The sequence below is a fragment of the Peromyscus maniculatus genome, chromosome 15 (assembly GCF_049852395.1).
Source record: "Peromyscus maniculatus bairdii isolate BWxNUB_F1_BW_parent chromosome 15, HU_Pman_BW_mat_3.1, whole genome shotgun sequence".
NCBI classification, from domain to species: Eukaryota; Metazoa; Chordata; class Mammalia; order Rodentia; family Cricetidae; genus Peromyscus; species Peromyscus maniculatus.
Genome location: NC_134866.1, coordinates 18,238,792 through 18,265,618, shown reverse-complemented (window position 1 = coordinate 18,265,618; position 26,827 = coordinate 18,238,792). Strand labels below are relative to the sequence as shown.

The following is a 26,827-nucleotide window of genomic DNA, read 5'->3' as shown; positions in this document are numbered from 1 at the left end:
TTCATTTAAGCATGAGGTCCTGGGTTCAGATGCATGTCCGGCTTGCAAATGAGACTAAGGCTAATCCTATATAGGTGGTTACAGGAGGATTCTTGTGTTCAATGGCCAGTCAAGTCTAGTTAAATTAGTGAGTTCCAATTTCAGGGATAGAACCTGCCTCCAAAAATAAGATGGAAAGTGACAAAGGAAGACATCTTCCATGGACCTCTGTCCTTCATTTTCACATATAAATACATGCACATACATCTTCACACAGATATACATGCATTTATGAAACTGCCTAATGTAATCATAAACACAAACACAAGAGAAGTATTCCTACTCATAATTTCTCTTTTCCATTTCCTAAAGCATGAATCCAGCAAATCTCTTAGGCTGCTTTCAGTGCCCTGGACCTGCCTTTGCCAGCAAGATGTTAGCTTGCCTGGTGTTTTTTCTGAGTCAGGTTTAGAACTCCACTATCCAGCCTGTATTTTTACCTCATCGTTCCTCATTTCTACCTTGCGCTGGCTTTTCTCCAAGCCTTCCTCCTTACTTTTCTTTTTTATTCTTTACTCCAAAAGTGAGTGTATGGAGCTCTATCTGTACATTCCATGTGAATCATTTTCTAGCATTCAACATGAGCAAAGTACCGAGGAAGCAGCACAGCCTCTGTTGCCATTTTTGGCATATTCAACAGACACAGATAAGTAACATTCCAGTACACCAGAGTGATTGCAATTCTGTACCTCATTCTTTCTGCAAAGAAAGCCCTGCAGGAAGAATGTCTTCATCAATCTTTTCCCTACCTCTTTCTTTCTTCCCCAAATGCAAACATTTCATTCTAATTCCTATGATGCATGTGGTACATACATTTAAAATGGTTGATTCCCATTATATTTGATGTGCCTCAACATAGTTCACCAATCGGTAGTTTTTCCCCATAAACAAATAAATATCGCTGAAGTACACAGAAGGTTTTAAATTTCCACTGGCTAAAAGAGTATTTTATGTTGGTTTACTGTTCTCTCATTTTTGGCATATTGATTTTTGTTTTTAATCACATGAATTACAAAGTTAGCTATATTTTGCAAATATTAAAAAATAAGTTGATTAAACACATGGAAACTGTGTGGTTCAAAGAATAAATTTGTTTCAGACATATGCAGCTTGCTGTAAATCATAAGTTTAAAAAGAATAGACATTCTGTCCCATGAGGAAGGTCTGTTTTAGGAAATGATTTATACTGTATATAAAAAAAGATATATATGTGTTTTACTCAAAACATACAGTATTTAATTAAATCTTTTGTCATTTTTAGGAAAACTTTTACTGAAATCTGTACACAGAAGTACAGAAGGCTCTCACAATTCTGTATTTGATTTGGTTTGCGTTGTGCCAACTACTGATGTATTTTAATATTATTGTCATTAACTGCAGTCATCGGACTAGTGTCCATTAATTTTCAGTTAACTTGTTAAAACCGCCAATATGTGGCAGTATTGTAATAAATGTGAAATCTAGTAAAAATGTTTTCATAGAAAAAAATGAAGGAATATCTAGTGAGTAGTTTTGATTTAAGGTTTTTGCATTAAGCTTCCTGGAATATGTATTTCTTAAATTACATAATTTATTTAGAAAATATTTTGCCTGAAAATTTTGTTTTTAATTGTATATATATATATATATATATATATATATATATGTATATATATGTAACTTTTTCTAAAAATTTTATTGTACATATATTGATATATACATATATTATGCTGAAATGCATGTACATTTTGTTAAAAGGAAAAATTATACTTCAAATGTTCAAGTTTCAGTCTATTTCTCACTTACAGGGACATTCTCACCTGATATTGAGATATCTATTCTTTATCGAGTGCTTGATCACATTTTATTGAATTGTTAATTTGAGTCCTTGCACAGTGGTTATGAAAAATGCAGTCTCTTATGTGTCTTTCCAGACAAAGACTGAGATTACTGGCCATAAAACTAAGTCTTTGAAACTGTGTTTTTTTTTTTTCAAAACCAACTTCTTCCTGAATGCCTTATCTTTATTGTCCAGGCAGAGTAGTAAACTTACTCAGCAAAATTATGCTCCCAATGTCTTTCTGTTGTAGCTCGGTCTGTTATAAATCTGTTTCCAACTCTTTGTCCACAAATGATCAGTTCCATTTTAGATAATGACACCTTATGATCATGAGTTCCTCAAAAATATGTCATTCTAATGATTATTAAGACTTGTTTGATTCTGCAGGGCAGAATCTTCCTAATTCAGGATGTATTTTTTGTGAGAGTGATTGCTTTATTGTGTTGATGAAAATGATGCATGCTCATCATAAAATCTGAAGCAAGAGGACGAGAGGATGTAAAGATAGGCAAATGATAGTTGCTGTTGGTCAAAGTATTTGTGATGAGTCCTTTTATTCAGCACCTCTCAAGTGAAACTGTGGTGTGAATTGATGCCAGGATCTGATATGAACCTTAGGGCCTATTTCCATGCATACTATTGCCAGCAGAATTTATTTGCCTGTGGTTTAGTTGTTGAAATTTATTTTGGTGTCAGCTTTTGTCTGTGATTATCCTTAATTTCTATAGTTTCTGTCACTGACAATATGCATGCCGTGTCCTCATAAGTAACCTCTAAGAAGGTAGGCTATGTCCTCATGAGTAACCTCTAAGAAGGTATGCTGTGTCCACACCAGTAACCTCTAAGAAGGTAGCCTCACACTATCTTATTTACTTTCTTTCACAACCTTAACAAACTAGGCAAGATTTTCAAACATGTGTCAAATGATTAAGGACCTTACTTACATTTGTACAATATGTTTTTCTTTAAAACTCAATACCTTGTTAGTTGACATGCTACTAAATTCACAGGCCATTCCTACATTCAGTGGTGGGCCACACAGCACAGATGTTGGAGGTCCTTGGAGACAAAGTAATAATGATGACGATGTTGATGATGATGATGGTGATTTTGATGATGATGACAATAATATAATGGAGGCACCTTTGCACTCTGTCTTCAGGATAGAATAATTGATTTTCAAATTCAACAAAAAGTCAATAATGAAATCCATTGATTTCTATATAACATTATGTAGAAGCAGGAAATTGGGAAGTCCCTGGAGAGTGAATTACTTAGCATTAACACTTTTCACATTCATTGAAGTGATAAAAAAATCTGTACACAATATGCGGCGCGCTCCTCGGCCAGCGAGGAAGAACGACCACCATGCGAGGATCCGTCTCAGAACACACTTTATTGGAGCGCCTCTTGATCAAGGGAGAGCGGGAGGTGAGGGGCCCCAGGACTAAACTACAGCTGCTTATAAAGGAAATCAGGTAGACGTGCCGTACTGTGATTGGGTCCCGCCAGAAGGCGAACACGGGGAGCCACGGGATAGGCTGAGGACATAAGGCCAATTACCATACTCGTGCATCATAGCCAAATATGGAGTTGTTTACAGCTAGGCTCCCAGGAAGCCAGCGCCATCTTTAGCGGCTCCCTACAACAATACTCTCCATAGTTTTGACATAATAAGAATGTTGAAGGAGAAAGTCACTATAATAATATAGTCTGCCTAATTCTTATTTATTTATTGTTATTTATTTATTTATTTATTTATTTATTTATTTATTTATTTATCTAAGACAAAGTTTCTCTGTGTTGCCCTGTATAACAGGCTGGCCTTGAAGTTAGAGATCCACCTGCCTCTGCCTCCCCAGTGCAGGATTAACCACCACCCAGTTAATTCTTCCTTTATATTTAGGGAGGTATTAAATAGAGATATTCCATTTCTCGAAATTTGTAGTCTCTTACTGCATATCTCTCTACATAGCTCACCCCTGAAAATCTGGCTATAAATGATGTGTTTCCAGCCAAGGAGAAGGGATATCCTCATCCAAAATCTGATCTCACAATCACTTTCTTACCCTTCTAGAAACATTCTTAAGATCACGTGATCTGTGAGTAGTGTCAGGAGGTTTGGTATTTATTTCATATTTATTGTGCATGAATTATATGATGCACTCAACTTCACAAAAATAAATTCCATCACACATAATTTATTTTCTAAGATTCTAAGCAAATCTTGATCATTCTGTACTTCTTTTAAATGCTAGAACTTTATTGTGATCATTAGAAAATTAAGTTTATTATCCCTGAATTAAGATGGTAGTAAGAAGAGTGAGGAACTCTACTGAGATACAGCACTTTGTAAGAAGAGGTTGCTTAAGGGTCAGGGCCATGAAGAAGAACTCCAGCTAGGGTATTACTGGGGGGTTCTCTTCAATGTTTTTTTTTTCTTTCCAGTTCTCTGATCTCTGCAGGATGTAAGTTTTCAGTAATAAAACCAAACAAATCCATAGGTAAAAATAGGTTATTCTCTGTCTCTCTCTGTCTCTCTGTCTCTCTGTCTCTGTCTCTCTGTCTCTCTCTCTGTCTCTCTCTCTGTCTCTATCTATCTATCTATCTATCTATCTATCTATCTATCTATCTATCTATCTATCTATCTCAACCTTGACTACTGAATTTTGCCACTGTGTTAGGTCAGGAGTTCTGGAAAAGGATAGACCAGCCTGTCTTCTAAAATAATGAATATTAGAAAAGGGAAAGGAATTCTGAAGTCCTCTGTCCTCTCTTTGCCTTGAAATTGACATATCAGTATGGATCCAAGTTCGTTCAGATAAGCGAAATGTGTAATCAGTAAAAAATAAATTTAAGGCTAATTTGGAAGGAATCTTCATAATTATACAAATATAGACATTTTAGTATGTAGGAGAAAGCAGGGAGAAAAATGAGGAGGATGTGGTACTCATGCCTGCATCCAAAGACAACAGCTGAATCTGTGAGTAGTAATAGAACAAGCATCAGTGATGTACTTGCAGTTTGTTTTCTGGAAAAGCAAACAACTAAGCTAATAAAAATCAGTGTTTGTGAAGTAGTCATTGGCGATTGTTACGTTCAGCTTTGTATTACTTAACACATCCACACTTTTAAGCATTTATAAAAATGAATACATTTAATTGAATTCACATGTACTCCCTTCCATCTTTGTTTGTTTGTTTGTTTGTTTTTTGAGACAGGGTTTTTCTGTGTAGCTTTGTGCCTTTCCTGAAACTCACTCTGTAGCCCCAGGCTGGCCTCGAACTCACAGAGACCCACCTGCCTTTGCCTCCAGAGTGCTGGGATTAAAGGCATGCGGCACCACCACCTGGCTCCCTTCCATCTTATATATAACTCTCTTTCAGATCTCTCTAATGGCACATGATGAAAAACTTGTCACTTCTTACAAAGTATTAATTATATATTATGGCTTTATTCTAAAATATGCTGAAAGCAAAGAGACATGGTATACCACCAACTTAGCACCCCATAAAAAGAAAGGTGTAGCTAGAGTTTTCCTGCCTTGCCCACAGTCAGGACAAATCTTTGTCACCCGCCAGTCCCACAGCCGCTCAGACCCAACCAAGTAAACGCAGAGACTTATATTGCTTACAGACTGTATGGCCGTGGCAGGCTTCTTGCTAACTGTTCTTTTATCTTAAATTAACCCATCTTTATAAATCTATACTTTGCCATGTGGCTGGTGGCTTACTGGTGTCTTTACATGCTGCTTGTCCTGGCGGTGCCTGCAGTGTCTCTCTGCCTCAGCCTTCTGCCTCCCAGAATTCTCCTCTCTCCTTGTCCCACCTACTTCCTGCCTGGCCAATGGCCAATCAGTGTTTTATTTATTGACCAATCAGAGCAATTTGACATACAGACCATCCCACAGCAGAAAGCTGTGGAACTTCCTTTTTATAAATTATAATTACATTATCACAAATTTAAATTCTACTCCAACCATTTTGTTTTTCATGAAGACCCTTCAAATATTTGAAATTTTTTGTCTCCCATAGCAGTTTCTTCTTTCTTCAACATGAGTGATATTTGTCACTTTCTCTAGGCAAATGGTTGCCTTTTTGGCTCTCATTGTCTCTACTATGTAGCCCACCCTGCTCTTGAACAGGAGATCATGTTACTTTTACCTTCCAAGTTCTTGGAAGGATGGTTACTGTGTGTCACCAACCTGGCTTAAAAAAAAGCAACTTCACACAAAAAGCTGAGTGTGAAGGGTCCCACCTGTCATCCCAGCACTAAAGAAACTGAGACAGGTGGATTGCCAGTTCAGAGCCAGCCTAAGCCTCATAATGAGATCCCACGTCTACTGCCGCTGGCTCCTCCCACAACGTGTCCCAGTGCCACAGTGGTCCTAGACCTCAGTGATTTTAGAGATATGGAGGTGAAAGAACTGGTATTTGAAAGTGGGAACACCTAAACTGAATACCAGTGCATATGCATGAATGATTTCTTTTGTTACTTTCAAGATCATCCATAATTTATCAATACATTTGAAGTCAGAATTCTTGGTGATGTGTTCTGATGATACAGTGTAGTGCACGCTGATTTGATACATAACTCTGAGACTTCAAGCAACTTTAGTAACCATTGTACTTACTTTAAATTTTTATAGTTAATAAAATACCTGCTCATTCAAGACTTTTAGCAGAAAATAGTAGCCATGGAAAAATAAGAAAAGCAAATAGCTAGCATTCTATATGCACCTGGAGGCTAAATAATCAGCCAATCCAATTTCATCGTTGCTCTATTTTTCCAATCTTTACTTTTGTCCAGTAGATGTCAGTATTGGATAAAAGCAAAATAGCATTTCCCTTACTGTTTGCACATTGCTTAGGAGAAACATGAGTTGCCCTGTCTAGCTTGATGTGCACATGTAGATTTTGTCAATTCTATGTACTTAGATAATTAACATTATAGGTTACTTCTATATGCCGTTGATCTTTAATGTTATTAAATATTTACCTTATGTTTCCTCTGCCCTGTGTTTAGCAAGAAGAGGAGAAGATGAAACAGGTGTAATTAATTGGGAGCAGCTGGAAGATTGCTTAGAAACAGCTTCACCATTTCTGCTCAGATCTATATAAACATAATTCCTCATTTTGTCCTTATCACAGCCTCTGGATTTTGAAACGAAGAAGGCATATACTTTCAAAGTAGAGGCCTCCAACCTTCACCTTGACCACCGCTTTCACTCCGCTGGCCCCTTTAAAGACACTGCTACGGTAAAGATCAGTGTGCTGGATGTGGACGAGCCTCCGGTGTTCAGCAAGCCAATGTACACCATGGAGGTTTATGAAGACACTCCTGTGGGGACCATCATTGGTGCTGTCACAGCCCAAGACCTCGATGTGGGCAGTAGCGCTGTTAGGTAAGAATAGCAATTTTTAATGTGCATTAGACAAACGAAACTCAATCAGCAGGAGAAAGCAAACTCCATCACTAAAGGTGCTGCCCAGGAAGAGCAGATCATGCCCCACAAAATTTAATGAATTCTTATTACGGTAAGGATGGAAATATTGCCATAGAAATTGAATACAAACAACCAGCACAAATCCTTATAATACTGTTTGCCGCGATGTAATGGTGGACATATCACTCAAATTAATAAGCCACGTTTTCATTTATAAAAGGTTCTGAGCAAAGCAACATCAAATCATTCACAAGATTACTGATTGGAGAATTTCAAGACAAGAATCCCTTAGGAAAGGAGACACAAATATCCCACCTTTAACATTGTAATCAAAATCACCAACCTTCCTTTCCTTCTCACATGCCAAATTATTTCAAATGCACATCCCCCAAACTCTTAAATGACCCCATAATCAACCCAAGAGTCTAACATCTAATTTCTCCTATAAATAGCCACTAAACAAGACATAGAGATTCCCAGTTGGAACCATTCTAGCAAGTTCTCTAGCTGTGAGTCTTTGAACCTAAATAAGCGCTGAGGTTTGAAAATATGTGGCATGTTACAGATGGACTAGGTACTCCTATTCCATGTATAAAAGAGGGAAGGAAATAGCACTGTTACCTTCATGGTTCCAAATGTTAGCAGGAGGAAGTCCACAGGACTTGCAGATTTATTAGGAACAACTTTTCTTCAGATCTGGGCTTCTTTATATGACAGATTTGCTGAGTCAGGAGTCTTCTAGATCCATTGGAATGATCCACAGTTCATACCACTTCAAAACTAGTGTCCCCTCTGTGACTTTCTGTGTCAGCGCCACCTAGGTATTGTAGCTAGAGTTTTTCTGGTCCTGCCGGGCCCATGATCAGGACAAATCTCTCTCACTCACCAGTCCCATAGCTGCCCAGACCCAACCAAGTAAACATACAGAGACTTGTATTGCTTACAAACTGTATGGCCATGGCAGGCTTCTTGTTATCTAGTTCTTCTATCTTAATTAACCCATTTCCATTAGTCTATACTTTGTCACGTGTCTCGTTGTCACCAGTAACTTACATCTTGCTTGTCATGGTGGCGGCATGCAGCGTCTTTCTGCCTCAGCCTTCCACTTCCCAGAATTCTCTTCTCGGCTTGTCCCACCTATACTTCCTGCCTGGCTCCTGGCCAATCAGCATTTTATTTATACAGAGTGATATTCATAGCATAGGTATATAAGTAACAACTGCAGAATAATTTTAAACTCCCCAGCTTTGTGTTTTTCCTTGGCCTTGGGTATTACTGAAACCATTTCACAAGTAGACATGCCTTCCATTGCTCATGATGCTGAATTATATCTGATTTCCTTCTTCAAGAAAGTCATATGCATTTGAGTAAATAGTTCAGTGATCTGATTCTGTTTGAGAAGTCTTACATCTTTCCTGAATTTTTCTTATGTCTCTGTTTTTGTTAATCCCTGTGTGCAGTGATTCTTCTGTAACATTTCCTTCTCTGAAATCTCTTGGCATGATGGGTGAAATCCCTTGTTCACTCCAAAACGAAGTTCTTTAGTATGTGATCCAAAGAATAACCCTCATATATTCTTCTAAAATTCATTTTTTTGTAATTTTTTTCTTTTTGTAATATGCAAAGGCTAAAGTATTAAAATTTTATATACTGATATCCTTTTGCTTAACAATCCCATTTTCAATTAATTTGTCTCCTTTGATGTTTGTGTAAGTATAGACTCACAATCTAATTCATAATAATGTGGTTCTTATTAAATCTAGGATACATACTGAGTTTAGTATCTTCAAAGTTGTATCTTTTGATAGAAGAGTGTTGTGACCTGAAAACTACTCCAAAATTCTCTACACATGGCCACATGAATTGATACTGCTCTGATATCCAATAATGTGTGTGTATGTTTGCCTGCCTCCCTCCCTCCCTCTCTCCCTCCCTCCCTCCATTCCTCCCTATTTCTATTTCTCTCTCTCTCTCTCTCTCTCTCTCTCTCTCTCTCTCTCTCTCTTCTTTCTTTTCTTTTAATGTCACCCATGGAATAGTATTGTAAAGCATTTCCTCTAACAGAAATTATTATTTCTGGATTATTTTTTGTTGAAATTACAAGTTAGTTATATTTGTCCACTCCCTTTGTCCTTCCAACTATGCCATGTACTGTTCTCTACTCTCTTTCATATTCATAGCTTCTTCAATAATACATTTCTTATTTATCTGTAATATGTCATCAGATTGGCTTTATCATTTGTGTTCAACCAAGACACTGCTCAAGGCCTCTGGATACTCTCAACAAAGATAGAACCTTTTTCTAAAGTTACCCAATTCTTTTCTCTTCCATTAGACCACTTATCAAAATCATTCCACATAGCTATACATTATAGACATTCAAAGTTCTTTCAGACCCTGGACATCTTTTAGTTAGGGATCTGTTACAAAGGCACCTGCCACTTGGTACCAGTTTGCTTTCTGACCATTTCAGTTTTCTATGACAGAGCCCTATAACATTTGAAGCAAGAAACATTTCCATGGCACAGTCAGGAAACTTTGAAGTCCGTAACCAAAGTGAAGGTAAATACAGCATCTTGGTAGCATCACCATCTTCCTCTGCTGCATGGTCTTCTTGTATTCATAAATTGAAGTAAGGAGCAGCTCCTCCAAGTTCTAAACAGGTCAATTAGCAGGCTGGAGAAATGGCTCAGGAGTTCAGAGCAGAGGCTACTCTTCCAGAGAGCCTGTATTCTGTTCCCAGCACCAAACTGGTGGCTTACAACTATCTATAACTCCATTTCCACGTACGTCCATACCTTCTGTGTCATCTTCAGACAATGTACACACATGGTACACAATAATGAGTATGGGCATGCACACATACATATTAAATAAATAAATATTATAGAAGGACAGTGATCTCTATCTTAGGAAAGCCACGCAGATTCATTATCTCTCCCCCTTATCTCCTAACTTCACACCTTCATACTTAGTTTAGTATTTTGACATAAGAATGTGTGTGTGTGTGTGTGTGCACGCATGCGCGTGCACAGATGTGAAGTGTGTATGTGTGCATGAAAGCAAACATGTGCATGCATATATGAGCATTTATGAGCATATAGAGGAAGAGAAAGATGCCCAAGTATCTCTCTATTACTCTCTGCCTTATTTTCTTAAGAAGCAATTTCTCCATGAACCTGTATGTAGTCCTGTGGCAGCACGTGTGAGTGATCATACTGTCTTCAACTGTACCGAGCTGAGGATATGAATATGCATTAGCATACTTATTTTCATATTTTGTTGTTGTTTCTGTTCGTTCTTGTTTATTTATTCCGTATGGATAACGGGATCTCAACTCAGGTTCTCATGCTTGTTAAGCAAGCCCCCAAATAATGACATAGAGACGTATTATTAATTATGAAAGCTCACTCAGCCTTAGCTTAGGATAGTTTCTAACTAGCTCTTATAACTTAACATAACGCATTTCTATTAATCTACATGCTGCCATGTGGCTCATGGGTTTTTAACCTCTCCTCCTACATGTTCTGTTTCCTTATGTATGGCTGACAACTCCACCGTCCTTCTTCCCCATGACCACTTTGTAACACAAATCTTCAAAGGTCTTATTAATAAAAAAAACCTGGAGCTAGGTATTGGGGTGAATTCTGAAAGACCAGAGAAGCAGAACAAGCCACAGCTAACCTCACCTCGCCAACTTCTCAGCCGATCTTGTTTCCTCAGACTGGAAGCCTCTGAGTCCTCAACCAAATGGATCTCAGCTGAATTGCTGTTAAAATCCTAGAACTTAAAGGGCTCTAGTTCTTGGTTTTCATGACCTATATTCCTTTCTGCATCCTGCCATCACTTCCTGGGATTAAAGCTGTGTGCCACTATTCCTTGCTCAGTTTCCAGTGTGGCTTTGAAATCAAAGAGATCCAGATGGATCTTTGCCTCTGGAATGCTAGATTAAAGGCATGTGCTACCACTGCCTATCCTCTATGTTTAATATAGTGGCTGTTCTGTTCACTGACCCCCAGATAAGTTTATTGGGGTGCACAATATATCAACCACACCACTCTGTTCCCAGAAACCCTGCCTAAACTCTTTCTGCCTACCTACTGGCCATTCAGCTCTTTATTAAACCAATCACAGTGACAAATCAGTGTCAAGGAATATTCCACAACATGTCTTGTGTTCAAGAGAGAACTCTAAAAAGTACATCTGACTTATGTAAGGGGAGAGAAACAATTACTGGTCAGTTTTCATTTCAGTGCAAATCCTCTCCAGGTTCTTCATTGGAAACAAGCTATATTTTTATACATGTTATCATTACAACACCTTTAAAATCTACACACAGACACAGTGGTGGGCAAGAGATTCACAATACCATTATCTATTGGAATGCTGTCGTTTTTCAGTCATGTTGCTGAAGCCCTTATCACTCTGACTTATTTTGTTGTCAGTAGGAAACATCTGATGAAGAGATTGATCTTAATTTTTGTAGAACATAAATGGTTATAACAGGCTTTCTTTTGAGCCACCTACCAACTCGAAAATCATGACACAGAGACTTAATTCATTTTGAATGCTAGGGCTTATCTTAGCATTTATTTCTTGCTAGCTCTTATAACTTAAATCATCCTGTTTCTCTTCATCTATGGTTTGTCTTGGGGCTTTTTAACCTTTCTTTCTTTCTGTGTGTCTTACTTCCCTGCTTCTTCTAATGACTGACTGGCTGGTGACTGGCTGGCTTCTGGCCCCAGACATGTCTCTCTCTTTCTCCCCATTCTCTCCTTCTTCTCTCCTCCTATTTATTTTCAGCCTGCCAGTCCCACCTATCCCTCTCCTGCCTAGCTATTGGCTTTTCAACTTTTTATTAGACCACTCAGGTGCCTTGGTCAGGCAAGGCGAAACAGCAACACATCTTCACATAATTTAAACAAATGCAGCATAAATAAAAGTAACACTCCTTTACATAATAAACACATACAGCATAAACAAATCTAATACATGTTTGCCTAGTTAAAGTAATATTCTGCAACAGGTTATTGCAGAAATGTTAAACGCATATAACAAACATGGAAATGTAACTATCATTAGAAACAATGAACAGTAAATGAACATTTATGTTCATTGGGGCATGGTATATCTAGAGTATACATGAAATTGCTTAATGCATTCCTTGGATGCTGTGTTTAGAACAGTGGCAAGGCATGATGTACACAGGACCAAAAGTATAATTTCAAATTCTTCAGAACTGAAACAGGCAGGAAGTCTGTAAGTGAACTGTATCATTAGATAATAGGACAAACTTTCAAATTTGAAAACACTGAATCATGACTCTGTGAGAGAAACAATAGAAAGGCATATTTTAGAAAACTCCTTGTGCAGCTGTGTCTTTAGCTTTTGTCACAGATACCCCCATCTGGCTGTCCTACTGTAAGTTAACTAAAGTGGTATCCTCATATTTGCTTCTCATGAGAAGCACTAACTTTCCCAAAACAACAGGCACAGATGGAGCTGATTGATCCCAGTGAGGAGTTGTCAGAAGACAGATTTGTTCTTGAATGACATGAAACCTGTCTTAGTTCCATTTCCTTGGAGTAAACAAGAAACTTGGATCATGTCAGTTAAGGAAACATGGGCCCTGAGTCACATTTTTGTGTAAATATATGCTTGCTCATTCATGAATAATAGTGAAAAAATATGTTCTTAAAACTATAAAGCTGAATATTATGTCATATTAACTAATTTTCTGTTTATGTGTTTCACTTTTTGTTTTATTATTATTATTTTTTTTTTATTTTACATACAATTTCCCTTCCCTCCGCTCCTCCCATTCCCTGCCCTCACCTCTGACCCACCCCACCCCCCACATCCATTCCTCCCATGGGAGTCAACAAAGCATGACACATCAAGTTGAGGCTACATCAAGCTCCTCCCCTTGCATCAATGCTGGATGAGGCATCCCACCATAGAGAATAGCTTCCAAAAGGCCAGCTGAAGCACCAGGGACAGATCCTGATCCTACTGCTAGGAGCCCCACAGACAAAGCTACCACCATAGTCACACACATGCAGAGGGCCTAGGTTGGTCCTATGCAGACTCTCTAGCTGTTACTCCAGAGTCTATGAACTCCCATGAGCTCAGGTCAGCTGTCTCTGTGGGTTCTCCTGCCATGACCTTGATCCCCCTCTCATAAACCCCCCACTTCCTCTCTTCACTGACCTTGGCCCAGTGCTTAGTTGTGCATCTGCTTCCACCATGTAACTGGATGAAGGCTCTTTGATGACAATTAGGGTAGACCAATCTGATTACAACAGATGGCCAGTTCAGACACCCTCTCCACTGTTGCTAGTAGTCTTAGCTGGGATCATCCTTGTGGATTCTTGGGAGTTTCCCTGGCACCTGGCTCCTGCCTAATCCCCCTTTATCCAACATCATGACATCTCTTTCATTAATCGACCCCCTCCATCCTGACTCCAACACCTCCCCCAACCTGATCTCTCATGTACCCATTCCCTCCCTTGCAAGTTTACAAAGGAGATCTCTTCTATTTCACCTTCCCAGAAAATCCATGCATTACTTCTTGTGCCCTCCTTGTTACCTAGCCTCTGTGGGGCTGTGGATTGTAGCCTGGCTGTCCTCTAGTTTATACCTCATATCCTCTTATGAGTGAGTACATGCCAAGTTTGTCTTTCTGGGTATGAATTATCTCACTCAGAATATTTTTTTTCTAGTTCCATTTATTTGCCTACAAATTTAATGATGTCATTGCTTTCTACTGCTCAGTAGCACTCCATTGTATATATGTACCACATTTTCTTTATCCATTCTTCAGTTGAGGGACATCTAGGTTGTTTCCAGGTTCTTGATATTATAAATAAGGCTGCTAAGAGCATAGTTGAGCATGTGTCCTTGTGGTATGATTGAACATTCTTTGAGTATATGCCCAAGATTGGTATAGATAAGTCTTGAGGTAGATTGATTCCCAATTTCCTGAGAAACTGCCGTATCAGTTTCCAAAGTGGCTGTACAAGGATGCACTCCTACTATCCATGAAGTGTTCCCCTTGCTCCACATCCTCTCCAACATAAGCTGTCATTACTGTTTTTGATCGCAGCCATTCTGACAGGTGTAAGATTCTAGCTCAGAGTTGTTTTGATTTGCATTTCCCTGATGGCTAAGGATATTGAACAATTCTTTAAGTGTTTCTTGGCCATTTGAGATTCTTCTGTTGAGAATTTTCTGTTTAAATCTGTACCTCATTTTTAATTGGATTACTTGGTATTTGATATCTAATTTCTTGAGCTCTTCATATATTTTGGAGATCAGCTCTCTGTCAGACATGGGATTGGTAAAGATCTTTTTTCCCCATTATATAGGCTGCCATTTTGTCTTCCTGACAGTGTTCTTTGCCTTCCAAAAGCTTTTCAGTTTCAGGAGTTCCAATTTATTAATTGTCAATCTTAGTGTCTATGCTACTGGTGTTATAGTCAGGAAGTTGTCCTGTGCCAATTCATTCAAGACTATTTCCACCTTCTTTTCTATCAGGTTCAGTGTAACTGAATTAATGTTGAGGTCTTTGATCCACTTGGACTTGAATTTCATACAGGGCAATAGATATGGCTATATTTGCATTCTTCTACATGCCAACATCCAGTTATGCCAACACCATTTGCTGAATATGCTTTCTTTTTTCCACTGTATAATTTTGACTTCTTTGTAAAAATCAGGTGTTCATAGGTGTGTGGATTTACCCTGGGGTCTGGGATTTATCCCATTTATCTGTCTGTCTGTTCTTATGATAATACCATGCTGTAATAATCCATGGCTATAGTTACTTTCCTCTTCTGATATTATTATAAGTTTTACCATCATCATCATCATCATCATCATCATCACCATTATCATTTCTGGTCAGATCAGTAACCCAAAAACCAAGTCCCTTTATCAAAACCTGATCTAGCTTCATAGAAGCGATCACTTTGGTTTAGTCTTCAGCATATAGAACATGGGTGGCCTTTCCTCCCATCTTCACCAGCAGCCCAGCTGTGCTCGTTTCTTCCTACTTTCATTTGTCTAGTCTTTGTCTTTTGATGTGCTGTGTTAGTGATCTTCTATCACTGTGACTAAATACCTGGACACCTCAATTTCAGGGAGAAAGGAGATTTTCAAATTAGGCTTGGTTGGTTCAGTCATTTGCTCTATGTTTCATTGCTGTGGCGACTTCTGATGAAGATCTCCTAGTTAGGCAGGACTGCTCATCATCCCATGTCATCTGGGATTCAGAAAAAGAGACAGAAATGGGCCACAAAAAGAAATACCAATCAAAGTCATGTACCAAGATCTGCTTTCTTTAGTCATTCCCTAACTCCTAGTACCCCATCAATCTATGAGTTCACAAGGGGATAATTCCAATGATGAATCTTCAATCCTTATGATACATTCATCTCTCACTATTCTATGAGCTAGCAAGTAAGCATTTAGTATATAGGCCTTCAGGGAACAATTGACAATTCTAACCATAAGATAGTCCAGTTTCCCACTACTGATATGTATTTTTAGTGGTTCACCTTGTCATTCTGAAGTTTCTAGAAAAGGATTATCTCATGAGACCCATAAACATAGGATAAGCATATCTACTAATCTTGAGCATCATATCTAATATACTAGACATTTTAGCACCAGTGTAGAAATCAAAGCACCCCAAACAAACAACAGAATTTTGGAACAGAAGAGGCCAAGCTTACCAAATGCCTTCCTAAAGTTGTTTATATGATTAATAATTTACTTATTCAATGTGAAAAACAAATATTGGAAAATAATTCAAAGTTTTTCACATGCTTACGTGAGATTTTTGTGATGATAAAAAAGGGCAAGAACTTATATAAAGTGTTTTTATTACATTTTTGCACCTTCTAAGAACTGTGCATGTGACTTATTGTGTTGTTTTTCCCATCAGTATAGACGCTCCAATAGGGGAGTTGTGTCTAAACACTGCTTCTGATGGAGTCCACACATCTCAAATATAACCTGACATATCATAGGAGTCAAGAGACTTCATTAAATGAATGTCATGCTTTGTGTTAATAATTTCACCTAGCCAGTAAAATAATTAGTTTGTTTTGTATTTTAGACTTACACGATATTTGAAGTCTTTGAGTGTTTTTCCTGCATATATCTTCACCATGTGTGTGTCTGACACCTGAAGGCCAGAGGACAGCTGATCCCAATCTAAAGTCATGAATGGCTGAGTGAAAATGCAGCTGTTAAGCACTGACCCAAAATTCTCTACAAGGGCAACCAATGCACTTAGCTGCTACGTCTTCTCTCCAGTTATGAGTGTTTTCACAAAGATAGAAAACCATGGAGGAAGCTGTCAAGATTTCAGTATTTCAACTCTTGGATTTATGTAAACAATTAAGATTGTCTCTAATAATAAGCTTAGAAATTATTCTGAGGAAAATCACAATTGTAATTTGCACAGATAGTTTGTATATAATCAACTATTTTTTATACACACACACACATTCTTTCTCTTTCTCCCTTTCTCTCTCTCTCTCTCTCTCTCTCTCTCTCTCTCTCTCTCTCTCTCTCCCTCTCTCTCTCTCTTTCTTTTTTCTTTTCTTCCAGCAGGCTCTTAATACATATTCATGGAAGTCCTGGAAGTCATCATATAGTTTAGGCTGACCCTGAACTCAGAGAGTGATCTTCCTGCCTTTGCCTGCCTTGTGCTGCTGCTATAATTAAAGTCACTCACCACCTTGCCCAGCTCTCATACACATTTAAGATTTTATTTATGTTTGAGATTATAATAAAATCACAACACTTCTCTATTCCCTTTCCTAACTCCAAACACACCCATATACTCCTCTTGCTTTCTTTCAAATTCATTGCCTCTTTTTTTCAGCAATCGTTTTTTACATGCACATATGTATATACATATATATTCCTAAATACATGAATACAATCTGATCAGTCTGCATAATATTATTCATATGTGTGTTTTCAGGGCTGACCTTTGGTGTTTAACTAATTGGTGTGTTTTTCCATAGAGAAAACTCTTTCTCCATCTCTCAGCATTTCTTGGTTGCCTGTAGTCTTTTGTGTATTGGTGAGACCTTGTGGATATTTTGATGGATCTAACATATATACATCACATTAAATTTTACATTATAAATGCTGTAGGAAAGAGATAATATATACAGTGCTTAAAATATACTATATTATCTTGATAACATTTTAATTTGTCTTATGACTTCATTTTAATATCTACTTATATTGTCAGTGTTTTAATTCAATAGAAAAAAATTCTATCTTCTAAATAATAAAATATAGTGTGTGAAAAACTTCACAGACCATAATCCAGGAAAGTGGTCTCTGTAAGGATGAATTTTTAATGTTTACACTAAGAAAAAATATATCTTGGTTTCTGTGACAGAAACTATTATTTCTGTATTATTTCATTATTTATAAATAAAACTAACCACTTACATTTAACAACAACTTAAAGTGATTCCACTAAAACATACATTATGTATTCTTAAATCATTTAAAAGTGTGCAGGAAATAAACTTACAGACACTATCCAAAAATACTGGATAGTGGGAAAAGAGAGACACTGTGGATAAATTGTTAGTGTGCTTAAATGGTAAGAAAAGGAAGGTAGAATTTAGTATGAAGTACCTCAAAGGCACTCAAGGAAAAGGAAACCATTAAGACAACTTGTAATACAGAAACTGCAGCAGTAGCTGAATGTGCGAACCTCTGGGGTAGTTTGCTCTGTGTGACTTGTCGCTACTATGCTATTCTTAGTGTTTAAGATCCCTGAGAGAATTATTGTTCTGAGTCAGTTTTTGCATGAAGTCTACTTCCAAATGTGCTGATGGCATTTAATTTCCATTAGCTGCATTTATGGCCGCTATACAACAGGGAGATTCCTTTACTAAAATAAATAAATACCTGAAGAATATATTAGAACAACATTTTCTTCTAAGAAAATGAAGATTGACCAGAAAAAACTCTGCTAAAACTGTGTAGCATACAGTCCATGAATATGAAAACATTCATGTGCTTGATGTGAGATTCTAGGCTGTTCACTTGAGTGTCAGATCAGATATGAGGAGTTAGTTGGGAGGTCAATTGGTCATCAGATACTCAGTGTTGATTCTGAATTGAAGGAACAAGGGTGATTCCAATTCATTGGCCAAGCAAAAACATATGTGAACAGGACTAATTAGCTGAATCTACTTGGGATGGTGGGAAAACTGCTATTAAAGTGTCGGCTTGGAGTATTAGTTTGTGTGGTTGGGCCAGCATCTTGTGTATTCCCCTGACTAGGCCTGCATACAGAGTGAATGACAGAGGCAGCCTGTAGGTTGCTGATAGTGTAAGCAGGTGATGCTCTAGGGATGCTCTAGGTTGGGTCTGAACACAAATGTGCATCCCAGACTAGGCCTTACACCAATTAAATGACTAAGAATTTAATTATATTGATAATAACTGACCTTCAATATAAAATGACTTCAAAATATCTAATTTGTATTGGTTACAATGGAGCAAATTGCTCAGATTTCTTAAACATTCCCCTGACCTTAATTTAAAGAGGGACTAGTCATTTTTGTGATATCAAATGATGGCTTCAGTAAGGATAGGGATATTTTTGAACAAACATTTCCAGATTCCAGTATAGCACTTATGATTTGTCTGCTACTTAAGTTAATTTGAAGTATACATTATTATTTTTTCTGTTGCTGTGATAAAAGACCATGATCAAAACCAACTAATGGAAAAAAAAAGTTTATTTTTGCTGATGGATCCAGAGGGTAAGAATTCCATCATCACAGGAAACCATGGCAGCCAGAGCAGAGAGCTGAGAGCTCACATCCTCAACCATCAACAGGAATTAGGAAGAGAAAAACTAGAAATAGAATGAGGCCATATGCCGTCAAAACCGATCTCCTGGGATGTAACTTCTCCCTCAAGGCCACACCTGAAATTCACCAAATAGTGCCACCAGCTGGGGACAAAGTCTTCAAATACCTAAATCTATAGAGAACATTCTTATTCAAACAACCACAGAGTATTTATCTGAAATTTTATTTGCTTTATATTTCTTTTTTGTTTATTTCATTTTTTTGCTAAGAATTTTTTCATTCATTTTACATACCAATCAAAGATCCTCACCTTCCCTCCTCCAGCCCCTCCCAGCCTCCCTCCAGCCCATCTCCCACTCTCCCAAGGCTTCCCATGGGGAGGCACATCCAGTAGAGGCAAGTCCAAGTCCTTCCCCGTGCCTCAAAGCTGCACAAGGTGTCCAATTATTAGATCGGTGAATACCCTAACTGTCATCACAGAACTTTTCTCCAATGACTGATGGAGGATGATGCAGAGTTTCACAGCCAACACCAGGCAGAGCTCCAGGAGTCAGGTAGGAGAGAGAGAGGAGGGATTCTATGAGCAAGTGTATCAGGATCATGATAGGGAAACCTGCTGAGATGACCAAACCAAACCAGTGGTAACTCATGAAAGTTGGATCAATGACTGTGGAGCTTGAATGGGACTGGACTAGGTTCTCTGCATGGTGAGACAATTGTGTAGCTTGATCTGCTTGGGGGGCAGGGGCTGGCAATAGAATCAGAATCCATCCCTAGTGCATGAGGGGGCTTTTTGGAGCCTATATTTTATTTTTACATTCATAACTTTCAACAGTTTATTAAATAAATGACTATTGTATCAATAGAGACAGGAAAACACTGTATCTTTGGAGTCAACTGCATACTTGGAAGTATTTAAATTCTTCATGCACATTTACATGATCTCACCTGGTCAGAAACATAAATAATCTGAAAAATGTCAAGTTTAACTGTGAAATTAATACCATTCATCAAGATGGAGTAAAAACCAAAATATATATTCTTGTTTTTAAATATGGCTTTTAACTTCTTAAAAGATTCAGTCAAGCTAATTGTTTATAGGAAGATTCAATGGCCTACTGATGTAAATCTACACATTTTGATGAAGATTAAAACTAGAAAGCCAAAGTTTTCATTTTCAAACAATTTTATATTATCCTATTGGTGGATCTAATGGCTGCTTGATGATTTGCTTTTGAGGTTATTCTGCTATGGTTTATGCCAACCCATTCCCACCATCAGATGAAAGCCATCTAAAGTGGTTATAGTCCAAATCAATTGCCTGAACTGATTGTATTTATGTTTTATCTTCTGAAATCTCAGGTCATTGCTCTACCTTGAAGTACTGAGGAAGTACATATTTAACAGCTCTTTCGATTCACTGTATAATTATTAAATTGCTTTTGTACAAAAGTCTTATTCCCAAGCTTACTTGAATTTTTTTGTGTGTATGTTTGTACACACAGTTTAAAAATCTTTAAATACAATTTTTTGATATTGATTACTTTAAATGCATAATAATATTACAATAGCTATTTTTCATCACTACGACAAAATACCAAAAGAAATAACTCAAGGTGTTCAATCTTTATTCTGCCTCACAGTTTCAGAAGGTAAAGTCAATGCTTCTTTGGCCCCAAGAACTTGGAATGGTCATGGCAGCAGAATCTTAACATGGAAGAGCATCTTGACCTCTCTTTGTACAGAATGCACAGAAAGAGCACATAGGAGGAAGCCAGGGCAAAAAATAACCCCAAAGGCATGCTTCCAGGGACCCAGTCCAAAACTCCTGTCACTACCACTACTCAATGAGGTCCTCATAGTAAAAACACAGTGATTAATCCACTCATTAAATGAGAGCCCTTTGGCTCTAATTATCTCTCACTATTTTTCATGTGTGGCCTTATTTACCTTCTATGTTTTGCTTACTGAAATCATATGAAAAATTAGAATTAATAGTGACATGGCATTATAATAGGTCATTTGTGATATTGCAGAACGTTATAATGATTAGTTATCAGTAGAAAGCTAAAGTAATAAATTCTACATGCAAGGGACGCCCTACCATTCATGGAGTTAGAAAATTTTAAGTCTGTAAATTTACTAGTGTGTAGAAAAATTTCATGATGATAATACGAACTTATTTAGAAAAGAGAGGAAGAGAAAATAAAGGGTTTTTAAAGCTTTATTTAAAATAAGCTTTAGATATTTTACAGTCTTCAATATATATAACAGATCTAGATAAAATTATATCACTTCATTAGAGTATGAGATCAGGGTTTGGGAGTATGTAAGTAAAATCAGCAGTGAACTATACCAATGGGCATTTGGTTGATTTCAATGAAGTATTCTGTTGAAGCAATCTGTGGTATTCATAACAATTTGTTAAACATTTACTGATAAAAATTATTAATTGTCACACATCCCACCGTGATGTGAATATTATTAATAAGAACTGTCAAAATTATAAAATTGTTCAATTTATGCTTTTAAAATTTTATGTGAAGGATGTTTTAGGGAGGTGATGCTTTAGATTGAAGTTAGACTGTAGCATCCAAAGCAAGACATGTAAGAGTAAACTAAAAATTTTGGTCTCTGAAAATAGCATCAATAATGTAGAGGTATATAATTCTGCAAGTATTCAGATATTTTAGAATATTTTCCTTGTCAATACTCTACAGATATTTTGTTTCTTCCAACTGAGCAAATTGGAAGAAAAAAAACCTGATACTTCAGTGAGTCACATAAAGGGAAACAGTTAAAGACTAGAACCTTGCAGTAGGCCTACAGCTTTCTACATGATCAGCTATGGGATGATGCTGAGGATATTTGGCTGATCCAAAAGACATACTGCAGTGTGAAGTAATCAGGCTTCCCAGGTATCATCCAGAGAAAGAAGTGGAAAGCTGAGATGCAGTAAACAGTAAAGAAGCAAACAAGCACTGTGTTTAACACAGCCTGAGTCCTTGAGCTCATAGTTTGTACACCAAAAGTTTAAAGCTGCAAAGGTTCATGAGGGATGTTTGTAGTCCCACTTCCTTAAAGTGCAGGTTGATGTTTTCCATAGTTTAGTGCCTGAATTAAGAATAAATTTGTGAAATGGAGATTATTGTTGTCATTGAAAAACAAATGATATAATATAAATAATAATAAACAAATTTATAAGATTATAAAATATATAAAGGAAAGATGGAAGAGGTGGAAAGTATTCATGTAAGTTGATCAGAATAATTCTACACTTAAGCAACTTATCTCATTTCATTTTTATAACATCTTGTATTGCATTTCACAACTCAGTGAAAGCTACAGTTATTTTCTCTATTACATAGGAGACAAGGAAAACAGAGATTGTAAGGAATGATACACTAATTATACCACATGTGAACAAAATGAATTTTCTTTGTGCTTTATTTCATTCAATCAAAATTGTACCACACTGCATATGGCTGTTACACAAAAGTAATAGAGAAAGCTTGTGTGCTAAGATATGTAGATATTTTATTCTGCTTCACATATTTACACCTATACCTAAGACTTAGAGAACATTAAAATGTGTAATTTAATTGTATTTCTGTGTTTGGTGCTGTGGATTGAGTCTCAGGCTTTGGGAACTCTAAATAATTAGTATTCTACCTTGGTAAACTACCAGAAGAATCAACTGCTTTATACAGCTATTACGTAAATTCTTTAATTTTTAATTGTCTTCTCATAAATAAATAAAATTACTGCTAATTCTATCCTATATGGATGCTTATTCACTGAATAAAGTGAAACTTCCATTTAATCAACATTGTAAGATGTTTTCTGAAAGCACTTATAAACAAAATGGTTAATTTCATAAATATTTAGGTGATAAGATTTATGTAAGCCTGAATTACTTTCTATTTAAATTGAGAAAGTTGTCACCACTCAGATGGCCCTAAATAAGAGCATATATGTTTTCATATATGTGTTCACATGTGCATTGCTATGCATGTGCACAGCCATGTAGACATGTGTATGGAATTCCAGAAATGTATGTGTACACATGTATCTGGAAGCCAAGGGACAACCTACCTATAATAAACCTAACAACCTTTAACTATATATGGAATGTGTAATGACAAAACACAATTTCAAAAGAATAACAGTCATATAATGCTCCAGAATTAAAATGGCATGACTTTGAAATCTTTCAAGGTAGGCTAATTAGTTATACAAGAGACTCCAGGGATCTGCCTGTCCCCACCTCCCAGCTTGCCATTGTTAGAACAAGCACACTCACCATGTTCATATTTTTAAATGAATTTTGTAGAGGAAGCTCAGGTATTGAAACTTGTGATGCACTTAACAATTTGAACCAACTCCCAACCTCTAACATGAGCTTCTTAGTTTTCTAAATATGTGGGCCTAAATTAGAAACTTTATCTGTCACACAGACAAGAACTACAGTCTCTGTGCATTGAACTCATTACAGAATTTATGCACCAGGTGTTTTGTGCAAAAAAACAACTTGGCTACTCAACATAAGCAAAGCTAACTTCTGCCTTAAAGTAATTAAGGCGATGTCAGTAGGACCAAACACATCACATGCCCAGATCAATATAAACTACAATACATTGGCCAAGCTCTACATATTATCTGAATACCATGGACATCAAAGAAAGATTAGCATGTTACAAAGATTTACAAAGAAGTGAATAATTATTAAAGAATAATAGTTGAAAGCTCTTAAAGCAGACAACATACAAAAAATGTTGATAGTGTTAAAAATAAGGATAGAGATGCCATTTAATAAATGGCAAAAATGGAACTCCATAGGCAACTATCCAGGATAAAGAAGCACAGATAATGATAACAATTGTTAATAAAAAGCATTTGTCTACTGTTTCTGGAAAATTGCCTGAGATCATACAACATATAAAGAACTGCTTATTACAGAAAAACAATTAAAATATTTTTGGTTCCTTGTTTGCTTTATTTTGAGCTTATAATATAATTGCATCATTTCTCCCTTCCATTTCTTCCCTCTAAACCATCCCATTGACTTTTCCTTGCTGTCTTTTAGATCTGTGGCTTCTTTTTCTTGAATAGTTGCAACATGCATGGGTATATGTATATACATATATATTCCTAAATATAGGCTGTTCAATATGTTCAATGCTATTTATATTTGTTTTCAGGGATGGATATTTGTTATTGAATAATTGTTGTGTTCTTTCTTGTGGAAGACTGTTTATTCCACTCTGAGCATTCCTTATTTGCCTGTCATTATTTATGTAAGATTGAGGTCTCCCGACCTTTCTTCTCACCTGCTCTGGCATATCTATTGTTGTTATCCTTGTTGAGTTCATATTTAGAAAGCCATGTGGGTGCGACACTATGGGTGTAACTTCTAACAGTATCACAACAGACTCCTTTATTGTCTAACTCTTATAATCTTTCTGTCACTTTTTCCACAATGTCCCCTGAATCTTAGGTGTTGGAACTGTTTTGTGGATATATCTGTTGTGACTGCACTCCACAAATTTGTATTGGCCTCTGTCTGTTGTGAAAAGATGTCTCCTTGATGCAGTGTGAGGCCTGTTCTTACCCATGGATATAATATTTAGAGTATAGTTAGTGGTTGTGATGGCTAAATATTGTGGTGTTGGAATGTTCTCATACAAAATTAATGACTTTGCTAGCCCTGGTTAGTCATTTAGATAAGTGGGAGCTAAGTCTATTGGTTGCCTCCAAAGTACAGGTTTTACTACTACACCCTAAGGGTTATTGTATAACTTTTTAAAAATCTTTGAAACTACCAACAGATTATGAGGTTAGACCTCAGATCTACACCCTCATTCTATTCACTGATATCTACCATCTACCATGACATAAAAGTCTACCATAGACCGGTGTGACTTAGGACAGATGACTTTTCTCCATGCAGCAACCCCCATCACAGGCAGGTTCATTGTACCACTCTGGGGAGGTCATAGTAGCAATATTCTTGTAGTCTTTTACTACAAATAACAGAAGCTATATCCCTATTGTTTGGATCAAAAAGATCTGTAACTTCTTTCTTCATTCACATCTTCTTATGTGTGGTATTCCTCCCCAAGATAGCTCCTCATGTCCATGACAACATTTTTTGACTTATGAGAGAAAATAGAAAGACAAGAAGCTCCTCTAATCTCTGCCTAAGACAGTAGTTGAGAGGGGGTACCCAGTGTATAATAATCCATAAGAACAGACAGCTCAGTAAGTTGGTCCTCAAATACTGTCCTCAGCTTTAATAGACGTAAATTATAAGACCAAATGATTACAAAAAGCTTAGCTCTACGTGTGAGATATATAATTATAATATATAATAATATATGTGAATAAATGTTAAATATGTCAGAATGCCTAGCTGAATAGTAATACAGCTTTTATTATTTTCTGAACTTAAAATGAATTCAAATCAGATGAATGCACATGATAAAATTTAGAGTAGATATTAAAAGATAACTTGGATAAAAATGAAAATCATATTAGAGGCATTCATATAGCATTTTAAAATATTCAGTGCAAACAAAAGCATTAGAAGAAGAACCGAGAAAAGCAGGAAATAAGGGCATCAGAGGCATGTTCTTCAGGAAAGTGCTTGGCCTGCAATCACAAAGACCTGAGAATAAGCTCAGTAGTTCAGGTTAACAAAAATAATAAAAAGCCAGGTATGGTGGCAAGTGATTGCAATCCAAGGCAGTGGAGGAAGAAATAGGTGTGCCCCTGGTGCTCAACGCCCAGACAACCTAAACTACTCGGCAACTTCTAGGTCAATGAGACAGACAGTCTGTCTCAAAATATTTGGACAGCTCCTGTGGAAGAACAGTATACAAGTTTCACACACACACACACACACACACACACACACACACACACACACACACACAATACAGGGACATATGCTTTTGTATACACATGAACATGTCCACTATAATTACAAATATTGGAACAAACTTGTTGTCTTTGCTATTGGAGCAACATGTTTAAGTATTTTAAGCTTAAGAGGCATGGTTTCTGTAAAATGTTCTCAAATATATCTTCCAAATATCAGTATACATGCATATATTTTTGCAAATGTTATAATTCCTAAGTGAATATTTTACAGTTCTGAAGGAAATGTAAAATATTCACTTAGGAATTATAACATTTATGGTAATATTTGTGCAACTTTTTTAAATTTTGAAAGTATTTTAAAAACAAAGTATTGGTTCTTGTACATCAAGTTGGAGAGTGATTGATACATATCATGGAGAAGGGACAATGTAGTAACTAATAATTTTTAACCATGGTAAAAGATACAGTCTCTTTTATTTTTTTTTTTTTTTTTTTTTTTTTTTGGTTTTTCGAGACAGGGTTTCTCTGTGTAGCTTTGCGCCTTTTTCCTGGAACTCACTTGGTAGCCCAGGCTGGCCTCGAACTCACAGAGATCCGCCTGGCTCTGCCTCCCGAGTGCTGGGATTAAAGGCGTGCGCCACCACCGCCCGGCCTTACAGTCTCTTTTATACTCTCGAGGTAAAACATTGTTTTATTCTTTCCCACTATCATGATTCCATATCACTTAATTAAAATTTCCTGATAATGAAGCTTCTCATATCAGTTTTTTAAGATCTGAGT

At 36.9% G+C, this 26,827-nt stretch overlaps 1 protein-coding gene across 3 annotated transcripts in view; it reads left to right on the top strand.

The window, feature by feature from the left end:
* Nucleotides 1–26,827, top strand: part of Cdh12 (cadherin 12) — a 993,285-nt gene that overhangs the window by 941,657 nt on the left and 24,801 nt on the right. For all 3 annotated transcript variants that reach the window (XM_076551719.1, XM_076551718.1, XM_042261391.2), the window contains exon 9: nt 7,009–7,262. In XM_076551719.1, coding sequence (XP_076407834.1) covers nt 7,009–7,262 — 254 coding nt within the window. The remainder of the gene's footprint in view (nt 1–7,008; nt 7,263–26,827) is intronic.